This window comes from Tamandua tetradactyla, chromosome X (genome assembly GCF_023851605.1).
Source record: "Tamandua tetradactyla isolate mTamTet1 chromosome X, mTamTet1.pri, whole genome shotgun sequence".
In the NCBI taxonomy this organism is placed as follows: Eukaryota; Metazoa; Chordata; class Mammalia; order Pilosa; family Myrmecophagidae; genus Tamandua; species Tamandua tetradactyla.
Window position 1 is genome coordinate 137407516 of NC_135353.1, and position 20193 is coordinate 137427708.

The window sequence follows — 20193 nt, forward strand, 5'->3', positions numbered from 1 at the left end:
TTCCATTTCTTGACCACTTGTCATTTAATCTCTACAGAGGAATACAGATATGGTGACAACAAATATTTTTCCTAGATTTTGTATCAACCATTTATACAACTTTCCACCTATCTGCTATTTCAAAATTAGTATTTAAATACATAAATTAAAATTTCACATTATCCATAGCTCGAGATTATACTAATAATAATTTGATAAATACATCCCTTTTTTCTCTCAATAGATTTGTATGATATTTTTGCCTTAGATCAGGATTCTCAAAGGGAGGTCATAGACCAGAATTGTCATCATCACCTTTGGAACTTGTTATAAACGCAAATTAGAATCCTCAATTCTAAAGGTGAGACACAGCAACCTCTTTTAACAAGCAGTCCCAGTTATTCAGATGGATGCTAAATTTCAAGAATGATTACCTTAAATTATAAATACAATAGATCATGAGATGTTTATTTTTTATTAATTGGCATATATTTTTCCAATTGGAAGGGTATGTATATATGGAGACAGTAAATGTTTAAAAAAGGCAAATAATATCAAAATCTGTCTATATATTTATCTACCTACCTACCTACCTATCTATCTATCTACCTGTTCAAGATACAGTTGTATGCATAACTTAGCACACCCATACTCTTACTCGAGAAACGTGAGAAGTGAAGAATGTTGCAAATGAAGTTGCTTCACTCTTTCAGTGTCATCCACAGGTAAAGACTGGCTTGAACTAATTCCAGGTGGCAGTTTTCCACTCAGATGGAGAATCACATCATAAATGGTCTTATTATATTTGGAAAAGTCAGACTGTCTGGAGACTTTCTTGGATGAGCTTGATGAGTAGAATTGGATTTTATACACATCCCTACCAGATAAAAATATATTAACAGTAAGAACATTCTCAAAAAGTTATATTTGAGAAATTCATGTGCAATGACTAAATAAAGTTCTATTTAAACTTAATTAAATGAGATATTACAAAATGAACTTTATTCAGTTACCATTTGTCAGTAAAAATTAGACATTTGTATCATTACAAGGGCTTTCAAGTAACTTGTTTCAAACACACGTTATTGTCTAATGTTGTAGCTGTCAAGCCTGAAAGATTTGATTGTAAAGGGGAAGTGTAAGAACTTTGGAGAAAGAGAGAAGGCACAGACTTTGAAGAAATGATAGTGGAGTACATTCCAAAACTGACACAAAAAATCAAGTCATAGATGAAAGAATAGCTATGAATCCCATAAAGGATAACTAAAAAGAACAACTACAAAGAAAATCTTCGTAAAAGATTTCAGCAAACTGAAGCTACTGAAAAACAAATACAAAGAGAAAATCTTAAAAGTGCTTCAACACATGCACACAGAAGCATGTACACACATACACAAAAATAACCTTCAGGGCAGTAAGAGAATATCAGCTGATTTCTTAACAGAAACAATGCAAAACATAGAAAATGATACCATACATTCAATATGCTGAAATAAAATAACTGCCAACCTAGAATCCTATACCAAACAAAATTTTCCAGTAAAAATAAATGTAAAAAGTACAGATTTTTTTTTCAGAAAAAAAATACAGAAATTTGTCACCAGAATGCCTTCAGCATATGGTCTAAATAAAATTGAGAAGAAGAAAATGATTCTAGATGAAAGACCAAAGGTGTGTAAAGAATAAAGAAAACTGAAATTGATAAATATATGAGCTATATATTGACTGGCTAAACAATGCCAATATCTGGGGCTTAATATATAGAATTCCAACCTACAGCAGCAGTAGCATATGTCAGGAGGCTAGAAAATAAACTTAAAGTACAATAATGACCTTGAAACATCAGGAAGATAATATGATTAATTAGCATACAACTTTAATAAGCTGAGATTTATGCTGTAATGTGTAAGGCAATCACTAAAAGACTAGAAAAAGTATGTATTACTACTATTAGAGTGGAAATCATGTTATAAAAAATAAATATTTAATCAATCCAAGAGGGGGTAAAATGGTGAGAAAGGGAACATAGAATAGGTAGAAAAATAGGAGAATTTAAAAACAATGCAGAGTTAATCCCAAATTTACAGTAATTATGTTAAATCTATATTAGCTGTAAGTTCCAATGAAAAGATAAAGATTGAAAGAACAATAATGAAACATGAGCTCAAGAGAGAGTATAAAGAGAGGTATAACTTAACACAGGAAAGAGTAAGATTTATGTAAATGACAGACAAATATTGTTCATAAATACTAACCAAAAGTAGTGTCCTTATATTAATATAAGACAATGTTGACTTTAAAGCACTACTAAGTATGAAAAGGAAATTTTTTAAGCATAAAAGGTTCAATTCATCAAGAAGGTGATACAGTTGTACATTTGTATGTAAGTGGCAACAGCCATAAAAGGTAAAGCAAATTGACTGAATTAAAAGAAGTAGCTAAATTCACAAATGTAAGTAAGGTTTTTAATAGTTTTCTCCTAGTAATTGAAAAAATTAAAAATTAGTGAGCATACAGATTATTTAAAGAACAGAAGCAAACTTGGCTTAATGAACTTACATGGATAATGACATTCAAAAGCTACAAAATAGATAATATTTTCAAGTCAGGATGTTTATAAAAACTAACTGATTGCTGGCCCACAAAGTAGTTTCAAAAAATTGTGTGGTCTCTGACCTCACTGAAGTTATACTGAATACCAACAATGAAATCACCAAATATAATCTTATAAACCATCTTTGTGAAATAAATCACCTTTTAAATTAGAAATATGAATGGAATAAGAAAATATTACATATCAAAATGTGTGATGCAGATAAGGTAAGATTAGAAGAAATTTTATAGTTTAAAAATTAAATATCCATTCATTAAGAAAATCTTTATTACTAGAAATAAAAAAAAAAAAAAACTTTGTCACCTGATAAAGGGTATCTATAAAAAGCATTAAACAAACCTCACACTTAATGGTACATTGAAAGCTTTTCCCCCTAAAATCAAGAGTATGTCTACTATTCAATATTAAACTGGAGATTCTAACCAGTGTATTGAGGCAAAAAAGGGATATCAAAGATGTGAAGTTATTAGTTGCAGAAGACGTACCAACATTTTCCTAGCAGCATTACTCATAATAGAGAAACTTGGAAACCAGCTAAATGTCTAACAAAAGGAGAATGAATGACTAAATTGTGGAACATTCATACAATGCACTAGTGTGCAACATTAAAAATAAACTAACCCTAAATGCACTAATTGGTTGATTGCATGAGCATACTATTGAGCAAAAAAATCCAGATCCACAAAAATTGCATATTGCATGAGTTGTCCCACATAATGCTCAAAACCAGATAAAACAAATTCTATTGTTAGAGTCAAGACGATGGATACTTTTTTTGGCAGGGGGAAGGTTTCTTGCAAGGATGGGAGACTTCTGGGATGCCTGTAATGTTCTATCTTGTTCTAGGTGGTAGCTACATACAGGTGTCCACACAGTAATAATTCTCTACACATTTCTTTATCTGCATGTTATATGGCAGTAAAATTAATAAAAATCAAACAAACACATCAATAAATACATGATTGGAATGTAAAACTGAGAAAAATTGGAGGGCCTCAGGAGGAAGTGATTAACAGAAAAATCAGAATATTATCTTTCTGTGGTAGAGATTTGATGATGTTGGGAGGATCACAATGGGCTTCTGTGATACTAGCCCTGTGATGTTTGCACTGGGGTTAGTCTATGGCTAAATCAAGCAGCTCTACTTTTTGAATCTCTCTCTACATGCGCTTTATTTCATTATAAAAATAAAATAAAATCAAGAGGAAACAGCTTGGGCCTTCAGAGCTCTTCTGACACATGAGGATTAACTGAGAATGACTGGCTAACATGAGTGTCCGGAAGACTGCAGTGGAAAAGGCGACAATGCCAGACACAGAACTGAATTCCACACTGGGTGCATAAATTATGCACCCATTATTATTTTTAAAAAACTATAATAATTTCATTAATAACTATATGTAAGCATTTGCTCTTGAGGAAGAGAAGAAAAAATATGGTTAAAAACTGACTTTTCTCCAAAGTTGCACACAAATGGTCAATAGACACATAACAAGATGTTCAACATCATCGGTCACTAGGGAAATGCAAATCAAAACCACAATAAATATCCAAAGAATATGGATATTATTTTTAAACATAGAAACTACGTGTTGGCAAAGATTGGAGAAATTGGAGCCCTAGTGCATTGCTGGTATGAATGTAAAATAATGCAGCCGCAGTGGAAAAGTTTGGGGTTCCTCAAAAAGTTATAGAATACATAGAATTACCACATGACCCAGCAATTCTAGTCCTAGGTATGTACTCCAAAGAATTGAAAATAGGACTCAAACAGATACTTGTACACCGATATTCAAAGTAGTGTTATTCACAATAGCCAAAAGATGGAAGCAAACCAAGGGTTCATCAACAGATAAATGGAAAAACAAAATGTGATATATGCATAAAATGGAATATTTTTCAGGCACAAAGAGACATTTCAATACATGTGGCAACCTGGACGAAGCTTGAAAACATTATGCTAAGTGAAATAACCCAACACACAAGAACACATTTTGTATGATTCCACTTATATTAAATATTTAAAATAGGCAAATTCTTAGAAATGGAGAGTAGTCTGGGCAGAAAGAGGGTATGGGAAGTTATTGTTTAATAAGTACAGAGTTGTTATTTGTGGTGATGAAAGAATTTTGGTAATGGATGATGGTAATGGTTGCACAACATTAAGAACATAATCAATGCAACAAAATGAACACTTAAAATGGTTAGGTGATATATGTATGTATGTGTGTGTGTAATCAAAATAAAATTAAAACTACAAGGAAATAAAACAAATGTTTCAAAACTTGGGGAGAGAAAAGTCTCTTTTTTGCTGCCCATATAATTCACAATAATTCTAGTTTTCCAGGTAAGATATCCTGTAACGGATGACTCTCACTAGCAACATTCATGGCTTCACCCGAATTTATGGCTTACCCAGGACATTAAGTTTCACTTCACCTGAAATCCTAGACTTGGCCTATAAACAATAAGATTATATAATTATCCTCATTTCTAGACTGCTGTACTCTTAATCTTTTTTAACTGTACCCAGGCACAGGTACTTAGGGTGCCCAGCTTAAAGCCAAAGACAAAAATGCCAAATGGTAGAGTTCATGCCTTGCAGGTGTGAAAGTTTCCTCAATTTTATTCTGTTCCCCAATAATTGGTAAGAGTTTTAACGCCTAAAAGGACTAGCACTGTGCTTGAATGGTTGGGTTTAAACCCTGGTTCTGCTGTTCCCTAGCTGTGTAACTTTGGGCAAGTAAGTGCATACTCTCTCTGCGCTTCAGTCATTCATCTTTAAAATGGAGATAATAATAGTACCTACCTCAAAGAATAGTTGTAAAGAGTAAATGAGTTAATACCTGTAAAGCACATATAATAATGCCTTGTACCTAATAAGAAGCAATATATATTAACCATTAGTATCCTTAAAATATAATCACAAAATTCTTTGAAAGGAACAAGTTAAGAGAGATGTTGCAAAGAAAGTTCAGTGGGGCATTGGTCACTAAAACACAATAATGAAAGCAATAATAGAAAATATTAGTCATTAAGATGAGATAATGATAAGATAACTAGAAAAGTAAAACAGTAGAAAGGGAAGAGAAGGATGAAAATTGAACAGGTATGCTCATCTTTATACTGCCTCAAAATATCCTGAAATATCAAAAAGTTTGGAGAAAGGAAATAAATCAGTAATAACCCTGAAAATAGGAAGGAGGACATTAGTATACCAGGAAATCTGAAGAACAGCTATACGGCAGAGAATAGATGGGATTACATCCGAAATAAATCAAAATGACGTACTGCACAACCAGAAGGTTGCCAAGAAAAAAGAAGCCATTTATCCTAGAGGAATAAAAGAGTCTCCAAGTTTAGAGTAGGCAGACAGAGAAGCAGAAAGTGGCCAGTGAAACAATAATTATGATGATTCCGAGAAGTACTATAAATGGAACAGATAGGCTTGATCTCCTTTAACACCGAAATTTAAAGAAAGACTGGAAACAGCAAAATTAGCTCCTTCGAAAAGTAGAAATCAGTTTCCTAATTAAATTAAACAAGATATCTGGAGGGTTAGGGTAACTAAAGTGGGTGTACATGCTCTAGAGTAAATTTCCTCTTACTTTGGGCATCATGTTGGTCCAACTCCTCTCAAAGAACCCTAAGTTAAAGGATTCCTGTGCCATGATTTGCCCACTTACTTAGAGATTCCTGTCTGCCCTCTAATCAGGGAAAAAAACCTGATGGGAAAACAGACCCATGCGGTGGTCAGGGAAACCCATGTCTCCTTTCTATATCTACAAACAAGTCCTTCATTCACATATGTGAATAAATAGTAACTAAAGATCATAAATATTTATGTAAAACCATCCATCTGGAAAGAGAATAATAAAATTCAAAAAAAAAAAGAACAAGTGACTCAGAAGAGAAATTGAGTGATTCAAGGAAAAATAAAATTTAAGGAAAAACTCATACTGTAAAAAGAAAAATGTAAAAAAAACATGGGTCTAGACATAATGCAAAAAAAGACTGCTGTTACAAAAGAAAAAGAATGTATGGGTAGGTAGATGGAAGGAAAGAAGGAAGGCAGGCAGGCAGGAAGGAAATATATAACAATGCAGACATCTGAAAAATAAAGCTGTCAATATTAATTTAAAAGAAGCCTAGAAGAGAAGGTGAAGGAGAGCTACAGGTATAGACAGCAGAAGTTAGAAAAAGATGAAAAATATAAGACGTAATTTAAAAGACTTAAAGAATCAGTCAGGCAGGTCCAGTGTTCTTCTAATAGGAGCTTAAAAAAAAAGAGAGAACAGAGTGAAGGAAATAGTCACCAGAAATGGAGTCAGGGAAGAATAGTTAAAAATTTAGTTTTCAAAATGAAAAGGCCTAATGACTGCCAATGTATTGGCAAAGGAGTTAGTGACAAAAGAAGGTGAGCCTTCCCTGTTCACTAATATCACTATCAGTGTAACAAACAATATTTAAAATCTGTGGCTACCATTTTATTTATATAGAACTGTGTAGCTTAAAATTTCTCAAGTTTAAAGGGCTTGTTCTACACATAGTTCACTCTTTCTCACTTCACAGATGAGGAAATTGAAGCTCAGAGATGTTCAATGCTTGCCTAAAATCATCAGATGTTTAGAAGAAATAAAAAAGCATGTGAACATTAAATAATTTGTATTTGCATCTTTTTACTCTTCGTAACAACCACCCATAATTGAACAGTTTAGAATAAATTATGTAATATTGTAATTTGTGTAAAATGATAACAGTGAATATATTATATTTTATGATACAAAACAAGAGATTTGGAAAAACATGTAACCATCACCTTCTTATAGTCTCTGGAATTGAAAACGAATGGGGTCCTTGAGGCCAACCGAAGAGACTAAACCAGGTCTGAGCTGCATGTACAACCTTCTTATAGAAATTATATGCCTTTGTGCCTTCTTTTGGAGAAAAGAATTGCTCAATTTTCTCCTCCTGTCCCACAGATTCATCATCTCCTTTACCCGGTGTTTCATCTGTGTCCAAATTCAAGTTTTCAGGTACTGTTTCCACTCCTATAATTCACAGTTGTAAAAAAGGTTTACTTGTCCACAGAGTAAAATATGCTGTCAGTTATTTCCATTTGTATGTAGAAAAATAGACCCGACGCCACCAATTATTTTATGCTCTCAAAAAGAAATTCTCCTTTGCTATTTCTGTAAATTAATTAAATATATTTCTTTTCAAGTACCCAATATTAATAAACTGCTTATAAAACAAGTGAATTTCAAGAAAGAAAACAGTCAATTTTTCCTCTTCACAGAGGTATTTGAAAGCATTCCCCCAAACATAATTTTTCATTTTCAATTACATGTAAAATATCTTGAAAATACCTAGCTTTACATATTAGACAGAATTAAACTACAGTTGAAAACCTGATAGAGACAAAAAAAAATGGCTTCAGATTCAAAATTGTTTTCTATCCAAATAAAGCACTTCTACTAAAACACAACTTTCTGGACTAGGGAAATTTTCAAGAACATAAACTGATTTTATAACATTTTTCCCCCAAAATCTTTGTCTGTAATTCCATGTAATGACACAAGCACACACTCATTAAAATCTCATAATATTTAATGTTTTGGTCCATTGAATAGAAAGGAAAATTTTCAAAATCACCCATATACAGATAATATGAGCATTTGAACAGTTAGTTGCAAATAATTAACCATTCTGTGTGCACCACTTTATAAAATAAGCACACTTGGATTCAGCTAAAAAATAAGGAAAGAAATCCCTGGGTATTTGTTTCCCAAACTATGCACAGACAGATCATGGGATATCACAGTAATTTACAGGCACATCACAGGATATTAAACATTTTAGATAAATATCACTGCAACATTGGCGGGGCAGTATATGAACTTTTACTAATTTTTGCACCACACCACTTAAGAAATGGATATTTGGTACATATTTTTGTCTAGGGTGAAAATATTGACACACTAAGGGCGCAATGACTTGAAACATTAGAGAAACTCTACTCTAAATCATAAGAGCACTGAAAATACTTGACCCAGTTAAGATTAATGATGAATTTATGGTTTACTACCACGAATTTCTTGTTGCCTGAAAAAGCCATTTTTCAAAAATTAAATGATATTAACCAGATTATGTTATAGACTGGGTTTGGGAGATACACTATGTATTTGCCACATACCAACAAATAGTCTTTCCTTTGTAGGCTCAGAATCATAAAATTTGATAGTGGAGGATGTCATTTTAATTGAAGTAGGAGAGGATAATCCAAAATCCCGGTAGTAAAGTGAAAAACTGTCTCTGGTTGTCCCAGGACCTCTATCCATATCTAGAAAAGACATACTGGGTCAAAGTAAGCATTCCTGGAATTCACTATCAAATTATTTAAACTGAATTTCATAAGTTTTGATATACAGACACAATATATTTACAAAGTCAATATACAGAGAGATACGTATAAATTTCCTTATAAATGAAACACAATGTCAAAAAAGAACAAAAAGGCTGATACAGTAACTTGAGCTGAACTTTATCTAGTAAGGAAATTGTTAGGCTATATCAAAGTAATTGCAGAATGAATAATATTCATCTTTAGCCTAAACAGGAATATGTAAAACATTTAAAATGTTTTTATACCCAAAATTCCTTGAAATAATTTTAGATATATTTTAAATGTGATAAAGAGTGTCACCAACAAACTCAATTTCTTCCTAGTTAATTCTCTGACATGAAGTAGCTCATTAGTAATGAGTATGCACCATTTTGAACTGCCTTCATTCTCTATTCTTTGACTCAGTCTCTTAACATGTAAAGTAGGCTAAATAAGGGTAGCTAAATCAGAGTTACTGGGAGGATTAAATGGAATAACAAATGTAAGGAATTTAGGATAGTGTCTTATACCTGGAAAGCATTAAATATATATTATTAACTATTACTATACATATTCTAAAATATTTTAGATTCTTTAAGAATATTGTGTCTCTGAAAAGGAGAGACTAAGTACTGCTCTCACAGACATAAAAGATACCAATGTCTAGAAAGGGATTTGAGAAAGAAGGCAGATTACATTGCACTATGGTAAGGGCCTTGAATAGGGAAATGCACAGAATTATGAAGCCACACCAGAGGTACAGAACAACCAACACACAGGAACACAAATCTCCTGTAGGATGAGTAGGAGCTAAATGAGCTCATCAGCAAAGATCTAGATGCAGATGCTGAGAGAACTCAGGGAAATTCAGTGTGGCTGGGGCATAGAGGGAAACATTTTTGCAAATGATAATGAAGCCATTATTCAATATTGCCGGATAGGGTCTTTTTAATTGTTTCCATGGAGATATGTCCCATCCAATTATGGGTAGTAACTTTTATTTAGATGGTTTCCATGGAGATGTGTCTCCACGCGTTCAAGGAGGGATTGCTTACTGGAGTCCTTTAAGAGGGAACCATTTTGTAAAAAGCTCAAAGACAAAAGAGCTCACACAGCCAGAGAACTTTGGAGATGAAAAAGGACAACACCCCTGGGAGAACTTCATGAAACAAGAAGCCAGGAAAGAAAGCTAGCAGACCTGCCCATGTGCCTGCCCAGCTGAGAGAGAAACCCCAAACTTCATCAGCCCCTTTCTCTGTATGCCTTGTTTGGACATTTCTATGGCCTTAGAAATGTAAATTGCAACTTAATAATTTCCCTTTATAAAAGCCATTCCATTTCTGGTATATTGCATTCTGGCAGCTTTAACAAACTAAAACAGACTTTGGTACCAAAGAAGTGGGGTGCTGCAGTTTACAATTACCAAACATATTGGAATGGCTTTTTAAATAGATAAGATAAAGATTCTGGAAGAGTTGTGAGAAGGCATTGCAAAGGAAGGCGACCCTTGTTTCAAGTGGCAGAAATTTGGCAAAATTAGGTGTGGGAATTGGATGGAAGGCAGAATTTGAGAGTGATAGGCTTGGATATTTAGCAGAAGAAATTTACAAATTAAATGCAGAAAGTGCAGTCTGCCTGCTCTTTGCAGCTTATAGTAAAATGTGAGATGAACAAAATAACTTGAGAACTGAACTTTTGCTTGGATGCAAAGAAAACAAAAATTGGTGGTCTGGAAAATTCTGGGCTTCCATAAAGGGAGACCCCAGAGAATAGTGCCCCACATGAGGATTTAACCAAACATGGAAGCAGTCAGCCATTACAGGAAAAGCCAGGATTGGAGAAAGAGTTATCCAGAAGTCATTTGTGGAAAGTCTTATTGTCTGATAGTTATGATCCCTGCATACAACATAGAAAACCAACAAGAGTGTTATGGGTTCTGTATAAATGGAACCACTGACAGTTTGGACTAAAAGGGATAGAAAAGGGACAAGTTGAAGGAAAAATAACTCCAAAGGCAGAACCAAAGAAGCTAAGGTCTGAAGCCAAGAAATCTCAGGACAGGAGAGCAGACTCACCCATGAACTTGGAGAGGGTGAGTTTTCCCTTAAGGCAGAGAGCAGGACTTCCACCTAGATGTTCTGGAAGAGTTATGGTGCCCCAGGCCTCTGAGAGGGTGAAGCACATTTATTAAGGATTAGGGGGAGCCTGAATGCCACCCCATTGTTCTGGAGGGATTAAGCATGTGCCCCAGAGAAGGCAGAGAGCTTGGGTGCTGCCCCAATGTTTGGAGACGGTAGAGCCAAGAAAAAGGTGGTCTCCCCAATGCCCTCCAAGGTTGCATTTGGAGAGGGCCAGGCTGCTGCTAGGCCCTTGGAAAGGACAGGACTGCCGCTTTCTAGAGCCCTGAGGATAAATGAGTCTCAGACTTTGAAATCTAATGGAGTTTGCCCTACAGGTTTTAGGAGCTGTTTGGGTCCAATGACCCCTGTTTTCTTTCCAATTTCTCCCTATGGAAATGGACATATGTATCCTATGACTGTTCCTCCTTTGTATGTTGGCAGCAAATAACTTTTACTAAGTTTTACAGGTCTAGAGTCAGGGGAGAATTTTGCCTTAGGACAGACCATGCCTGTAGCTGACTTTGATGGGATTTTGTACTATTTCTGACTAATTGTATTGTTACTGAAACGGCTTAAGGATTTCTGATATTGTAATGAATGAATGTATTTGGTATATGGAAAGAACATGTTTTGGGGGGGTCCAGAGGATGGAATGTGCTGCTTTGAAACTGTTGTACACCTAGGAAAAGCCATGTTCTTTAACCCTAATTCAGTATTGTTGGGTGGAATCTTTTGATTAAGTTGTTTCCATGAAGATGTGACCCACCCAATTGTGGGTGGACCTTTTGATTAGATGGATTCCATGGAGGTGTGTTTCCACCCATTCATGGTGGGTTTGCTTACTGGAGTCCTTTAAAAGGGAACCATTTTGGAAAAAGTTTTAGAGCCTACATAGTGAGAGACCTTTGGAGATGCAGAAATAAATTGCCCCCAGGGAAGCTGTTTGAAGCTGGTAGAGAAAGCTAGCAGATGTAGCCATGTGTTTTCCCAGCTTAGAGAGAAACCTCAAATGTCATTGGCCCTTTCTTTGAAGTTAAGGTATCTTTCTCTGGATGCCTTAGTTTGGACATTTCTATGACCTTAGAACTATAAACATGCAAGTTAGAGACTTCAATACAACATCTGTCAATACAGAAAAAACAAGATAGAGGATCAGTAAGGAAACAGAGAACTTGAATCATATAATAAATGAACTAGACTTAATAGACATACATAGAACATTGTACCCCCAAACAGCAGGATATACATTCTTCTCAAATGCTCATAGTTCATTCCTCAGGATAGTCAACATGTTAGGAAACATCTCCAAGATCTTGTGTTAGGCAATGGTTTCTTAGACTTTACACCCAAAGCACAAGCAACAAAAGAAAAATATATATAAATGGGACCAACTTAAAATTAAAAACTTTTGTTCTTTAAAGGACTTTGTCAAGAAAGTGAAAAGGCAGTCTATTCAATGGGAGAAAATACATGGAAATCACACATCTGATAAGGGTTGAATATATTAAGAAATACTACAGTTCAACATTAAAAAGACAAACAACCCAATTTAAAAATGGGCAAAAGACTTGAATAGATATTTTTCCAAAGAGGAAACACAAATGGCTAAAAAACATCTGAAAAGATGCTCAACATCACAAGGCATTAGGGAAATGCAAATCAAAACCACAATGAGATATCATTTCTACCTAATAGAATGGCCAATATTTAAAAAAAATTAAAAAAAAAACTACAAGTGTTGGAGAGGATGTGAAGAAAGAAGAACACTCATTCACTATTGCTGGGAATGTAAAATGGTGTGGCTGCTATGGAAGACAGTTTGGCAGTTCATCAAGAAGCTAAGTATAGAATTGCCATAGGATCTGGCAATTCTGCTACTTGGTATATATCAAGAAGAACTGAAAGTAGAAACATGAACTGGCATTTACATTCCGATGTTCACAGCAGCATTATTCACAATTGTCAAAAGATGGAAGCAACCCAAGCGTCCATCAACCAATGAACAGATAAGCAAAATGTGGTATATACATATGATAGAAGCACATGCCAACATGGATGAATGTAGAGGACATTATGTTGAGTGAAATAAGCCAGACACAAAAGGACAGATATTGTATGATTTCACTAACATGAAGTAAGCACAATAAGCAAATTCATAAAGTAAGAATCTTGAATATAGGTTACCAAGAGATAGAATAGGGTAGAGAAAGGGAAGTTAATGTTTAATTTGTGCAGAATTTCTATTTAGGTTAATTGTAAATATTTTGAAATGGATAGAGCTGATAGTAACACATCATTGTGATTATGATTAACAGTGTTGAATCATGTGTGTGAATGCAGATGAAAGGAATAATTTTAGGTCATGTATATTACTAGAAGGAAAGTTACTACAGTAGAACATGGGGTTGTAGAACATAGGGAATCCTGTGGTAGGTGATTTCTGTGGCAAACAGTACAAACATAAGAATGTTCTTTCATGAACTATAACAAATTTACATCATTAGGTGTTAACAATAGGGTGGTATATGAGAAAAATGCATCTAATGCAAACCATGGACTACAGTTAACAGTAACATTTTATTTCTTTTAATATAAATAAACATATAGACAGAATTAGATTTGTGATTGTATAAGGCTGGGGAAGTATAGAGGGATTGAGAGATGCCTGCTAAAGAAGATAGGGTTTTCTTTTTGGAGTTCTAGAAATGTTCTAAAATTGATTGTAGTGATGAATGCATAACACAGTGATTATACTAAAAGCCATTGACTGTACATCTTGGGAGATATGTGGATATGGTGGTATGTACACATTGTATGGTATATAAACATAGCTCAATAAAACTGCTAAAAAACTGGGAGTTCATCACAGGCTAGCCTGGCCCTACAAAAGATGCTCAAGAGTTTTGTAGGTTGAAAAGATAGGACATGGGACAATAGATCAAACTTGCAGGAAGAAATAAGGATTTCTGTTATTGATAAGGACATTGGTAAATATAAATGCTAGCATTAATTTATTTTTGGTTTGTAACTCCACTTTTCACTTCCTACTGGGTCTAAAAGACAAATGCATAAAACGTAATATAAATCAGTGTATTTGGACTCTGAATGTATAAACATGTAATTTTGACAAGAACTATAAGATAGCTGGGGGGATGGTGGGGTATAGGAACATCCATTGAAGTTAGTTTGGTATCTAAGCAAAGGAGAGTGTTACAGACTTAGGATGTTAAATTTATGGCCTAGGGTATATAAAGAAAATATCAGAGGTTATACAAATTCATAGAGACAACAGAATAGAATAAAAGTTGACAGGGACATCAGGCAGGGGGAATGGTGGAGTGAGCAAATTCACAATGGATGTAGGGTTTCTGTTTGGGCAGATGGGAAAGTTTCAAAAGAAAAGGACAAGTAGAGGAAGTGGAACCCACGAAAGATTCTCCAAGGAAAAATCTGAGAGGTGAGAACTGACCCATGGATGCAAGGAATGTGGAATTCCAGAAACAGTTTGAAAAGAGAGAGAATAGTTAACAGTTTCAAATGCTGCTCAGAAATCAAGCAAGAGAAGCATATGGAAGAAAGCTTCTTTCCCACCCCTGACATTTTCTTCCCGATGGAGGGAGAGAAGGTACTCTAACTGGGTTGTTCTGCTCCTTTCCTCTCTTTCCCTGGGGAGTGAAGCGACTTATCTGACTGGTAAATTTAGAAAGAATAAACTAGGCATATATAGTCCAAATTCTCCCTTTCTTCCCCTTGGGACTGAGCATGTCCATAAAAACTCCTCTTTCCTCCCTATCTACTCACCAGGACATTCCTCAAAAGCAGCCAAGAGGAAGAAATAGAAGGCAAGAGTGAGCAAAGTTGGTTGATGAAGTGAGGTCCCTAGGTAATGGATTTCAGGAAAAGGAATGGCTTAAGGCAAGAGAAAGTCTTGTCTCCTGGGTTCGTGAAAGTTACGAAAGGAAAGATGATGGATTCTGATGCATGTTTGGTATTTGGAAGTTCAGAGCATTCCCACTTGATGGCGCTATATATGCTGAAAAGTAAGAGAAAAGGTCATGCCCCTGAGACTAAGGCAGAATCAATTCCATGAGAATGATAAATATATGAGGAAGTAAGTGTAGAGATTTGGAGAAAACTGGTTTGAAATACAGAGACCTACAGATCAGCATTGAAAGTCCTCATGCTCCCCTCTGAACTACATTTAAATTCACCCCCACCTAACCAGTTTTTCTCCTATTGTTCTTATTTTCTCTTACAAAATACCCTGCAGCACCTCCCAGCTGGTTTACTGACTGCTCTCTATCCCAGGAGAATCCATATTCATCCCACCAACTACAGCCTTTCTAAATCACTGAATGCTCGAAAGCCACAGAAGGTTCTTCTTTTACAAAATAAAAGGCTCAATGATATGGTACTTACCCTCATTTTCTGTCTTATGTCTCCCACCACACCTCCATGCTTTTGTTATATTGTACTTTGCTCAAATCATCTTGTTCAAGGTCATTTGTCAAGCTCTATCACAAATGTCAACTCTTCTATGAAGTCATCCCTGACCCCCTACATCAGCATTAAGATCCACACAAGCCTCACCATGTCCAACATTTTCAATCGGCTCATATATAGGGCTCTTAATCAATCTCATTTGTATTAGTTGCATCTATGTGCTTTTCATTAGATTGTCAATTTGAGGAGTTAAGAGGCACTGTCACATCTTACTCTCAGTACTTGAAAATGCAAGAATTTAATAAACATCTGTTAATTTTAAATTCACTTTATTTCTAGATGTTGACCTTGGAAAACAAGAATATATAAAGTGAATGTTAGAGAAAAAACAGTCATATATAACTTACCTGTCTTCAAAATAATTTTTTGGTTATCAAGATAATTTGCCATATATGGGTAAATAGTAAGAATGCAGTTGTCGGCTGTTGCTGTAACTGGAAGTGAAAACCTAAAAGTGTAAACATTAAATTTCATGAACATAAAATTTTCAGATGCAGCAAATACAAAGAAATATTTGTTAAGTATACTAGATGCCTTTCATAGTCAAGACATAAATTATTCATCATTGATTCTTTCAAACATTGTAAACCACCTGCCATATATTTGAAGGGTTTAAACATCTTCACTTTTAAAGCTTTTAATAAAGACTGTAAATTTCATTACCATGTTCGCTTTAGAAGACAGGTTATAATTGTATAGGTTCACAAACACATTTCAGACAATTTTAGAGATGAAGGAGTCTTAGAGTTAATTTACCACATTCCTCTTCTACAGACTTCCTTACAAATGGCATCTATCCTTGGATTACACTACCAGAAAGGTAACACTCACTTCTCAGGTATAGAGCCTTCGACATGTTGAGTGGTGTAACCTGGGAAGCTCTTTTCCAGGGCAACACAGAACAAAGTTACAATCTGACTCCCATAAGGGTCCTTCAAGTACTTAAATAGTTATTTTATCTTCTCTAAAGTTTCTCTTCTTTAGATTTCAAACATTTAAAAGGCTCAAGGATTCTTTCCTTGACCTTTGCATGGCCTCCAAATCTTTCACATATTTCTATCACTTCTTTAGATGACATCTTTTGTGTTTGCCCATCTTTAAATGTCTTAAACTGAAAGCAATACCTCAAAAGTTATTCAACAAGTAGAAAGAACTACTAACTTCCACAACCTGCATACTCTAACTTATTGTAAGATTGTATTAATAGTTTTACCAGTCATGAATGACTCTACCTTTCTTATGGTTGCTTTTAGTACAATGTAAGTTTTTACGCCCTTTTACTTTCAATCCATTTATGTCTTTGAATCTATAGTGTCCCTTGTTGACAGCATATGGTAGGATTTTGTAAATCTAGTCTAATTTATGCCTTTTGATTGAATTGTTTAATCCATGATATTAATATGTTTGGATTCACATTTGCCTTTTGTTATTTTTAATGCTCTGTGTCTTATTTTTTTCTTTTTCATCTTCCTTTGCTGCTTTCTTCCATATTTAATGGAATCTTATGTAGCATACCATGTTAATTATTCTATGATTTTTTAACTCTGTTTTTGAGTAACTTGTTTACTGGTTGTCTGGGGATTATAATACACATCTGAAATTATCAATATCTACTTCAAATTTATACTAATTTAATTCCAGTAATTTATGAAACTTTGCTCCAATACAACTCCATTCCTTTTCTTTACTGTCGTACATATTATGTCTACATGAGTCACAAACTTTAAAATAATGTTATAGTTGTTGCTTTACAAAATCATAGGTCTTTTAAAGAAGATATGAGAAGAGAGGAGAAAAATATATAGTTTCTTCTATTAGCTTTTTATTATCATATCTGTTTCTCACCTTTTCTTTCTGTGGATTAAACGTAACATATCATGTCATTTTCTTACTCTAATATATCTTCATTTCTTCCATCCTCCTTTGTGATATTATTGACCAAATAATATATCTCTATATGTTATTGGCCTAACCATACAATCTTAAAAATAGTGTTTTACACAAGCGTTTTTTAAAAAGTAAGCGAACATAGGAAGACAACTGTAGCAAAGGTGCCATATCAATACAAAATGTTAATAGATAAACTGTGTTTGGGGGGGGGCATATGGGAGCTCTGTACTTTCTGCATGATTTTCCCATAAACTTACAAATGTTCTAATAAAAAATATAAGAGAGAAGATAGGAGAAGAAATATATAATAGCGTAGTGCATTTTATAATTACCTACATAATTGTTTATGCTGGTTGGTGTTTTTGTTTTAATTGGGTGGGGGAGTGAAGAGGGGAGTGTGTTTAAATTCACATTTTGAAATTTGCTTCTTGTGTCATTTCCTTTTATCTTGAAGATATTTCTTAAGTATTTTATGTTAGGCAAGTCTCTTAGTCTCCTAGAAAATAATTATGTCTCTCTTTTTAAATTGGACTGTCTTGAATAAATGTACATTGTCTTCATTTCTGAAAGATTGTTTTGCTGGATATAACTCTCTTATTAGACAAAAATTTTTTAACACTAAATTGATTATCCCAATGCTTTCTTTTATTCATTTTTCTGATGTTTGCTTTTAATCTTACTTTTGCTTCATTTTTCTATTCGAATTTTCAAGATTTTCACTTTAAGTTTGGCTTGAAAATGATTTGATTATAGCATGCCTGTGTGTGGAACCCTTGTTGATTATCCTGTTTGGAATTTATTGAATTTCTTGGATGTGTACATATTAATCATCAAAACTGGGAAGTTTCTGATCATTTTATATATTTTATGCTTCTGGTATTCCAATTAAATATACATTGAAGTGCTTAATGGTATCTCATTTTTTAATGAAAGTCTATTCATTTTCCTTCAATTTTCAAATTGGATAATCACTAATCAAGTTTACTGATTTTTTTTTTTTTATTCTGTGTTCTGGTTTGCTAGCCACCGGAATGCAATATACCAGAAACAGAATGGCTTTTTTCAAGGGGAATTTAATAAGTTGCTAGTTTACAGTTCTAAGGCTGAGAAAATGTCCCAGTTAAAACAAGTCTATAGAAATGTCCAGTCTAAGGCATCCAGGGAAAGAGGCCTTGGTTCAAGAAGGCCGATGATGTTCAGAGTCTCTCTTTTATCTGGGAAGGCACAGGGCAAACACAGTCAGGGCTTCTCTCTCAGCTGGAAGGGCACGTGGTGAATATGGTGTCATCTGCTAGTTTTCTCTCCTGGCTTCTGGTTTCATGAAGCTCTCTGGGAGGCATTTTCTTTCTTCATCTCCAAAGGTCACTGGCTCATGGGCTCTCTGCTTTGTGGTGCTGCAGCATTCTCTGTTCTCTCCGAATCTTCTATTCTCCCAAATGTTTCCTCTTTATAGGACTCCAGTAAACCAATCAAGACCCACCGAAATGGGTGGAGACATGTCGTCCCCTAATCCAGTTTAACAGCCACTCTTGACTAAATCACATCATCCAGGGAGATGATCTGATTACAGTTTCAAACATACAGTATTGAACAGGGATTATTCCACCTTTATGAAATGGGATTTTGATTAAAACATGGCTTTTCTAGGAGGCATGCATCCTTTCAAACCAGCACATTCTGTTACCTCCCAACTATTGGTAAGCTCCTCCAATTTTTTATTTGTTATTGCACTTTTCAACTAAAACTTTCCATTTTTATATATATATTTTTTTCTTTATTGATGATCTTTAATGAGTAAACACCATCAGGCATTCCTTTAAGTCTTTAAACATGATTTCCTCTTGCTCTTTGATACACATAATACGTGCTTTGAAGTCTTTTTCTTCTAAGTCAAAAATCTGGGCCTTTTCAAAATTAGTTTCTATTACCTGATTTTTTTCAGGATTATGTGTTATATTTTCCTGTTTCCTTGCATGCCTCTTAATTTTTGCAGTTGTTGAAAGCTATAAGTTTTAGAATATATGTATATATGTATGCATATATGGATGTGTGTGTGTGTCTGTGCACCTTATACATGCAGGGATTTTGTTTAGTAACTTTGTTGAGCCAATTATACGATATCTGTTCTCCTCATAATGAGGAATTTCTGATGACCCTACTCAGAATTTTCTTCTTTTCTTTTTATTTTTAAGCCTAGCTTCCTGGAGGTCAACCCTGGGTCAGCATAGCTCAGGTATTAGTTTCTGATTAGTCAGAGATTATCTTTAAGCCCCCAGATCCAGTAAGAATTTCATCCTTTGCTATTGGAAGTGTGTTTTGCTTGGGAAGCACTTTTAGAATTCAGGGTGTGTACATATCCGCCCCATGTTCAACCAGAGACCGATACTTCAGAAGCCCATTCTACACTTCATTCCAGGGCATGCACAAACTGCTTCCAGTCCACCAGGTATGAATGTGACATTAGCAGAGCCCTCTTAGATTGTGACTTTCCCTGATCTCACTGTTATTCTTCTTATTGATCTTTCTCAACTGGTGTCAGGTAGCTGGTAGTATCCTCTGCTTGGTTAACATAGGTTGAGTATTCTATTACAAGAATTGGTTGACTTCAAGCACAAATGGGTACACAGTAAATGATACTGATTCACTGCTGAAATATTACTTCTAATATCTTGATTGTAAAAAGACATTATCATAAAGCCTAT

The 20193-nt window shown here is 34.6% G+C and overlaps 1 protein-coding gene across 2 annotated transcripts in view; it reads right to left on the minus strand.

Annotated features, from left to right (window-relative positions):
- Positions 1-20193, minus strand: part of CFAP47 (cilia and flagella associated protein 47) — a 429253-nt gene that overhangs the window by 250300 nt on the left and 158760 nt on the right. For both annotated transcript variants that reach the window (XM_077144877.1, XM_077144876.1), the window contains exons 27-30: positions 15949-16049; positions 8790-8936; positions 7413-7644; positions 638-856 (exon numbers count right to left, since the gene is read on the minus strand). In XM_077144877.1, the coding sequence (XP_077000992.1) occupies positions 638-856; positions 7413-7644; positions 8790-8936; positions 15949-16049 (699 nt within the window). The remainder of the gene's footprint in view (positions 1-637; positions 857-7412; positions 7645-8789; positions 8937-15948; positions 16050-20193) is intronic.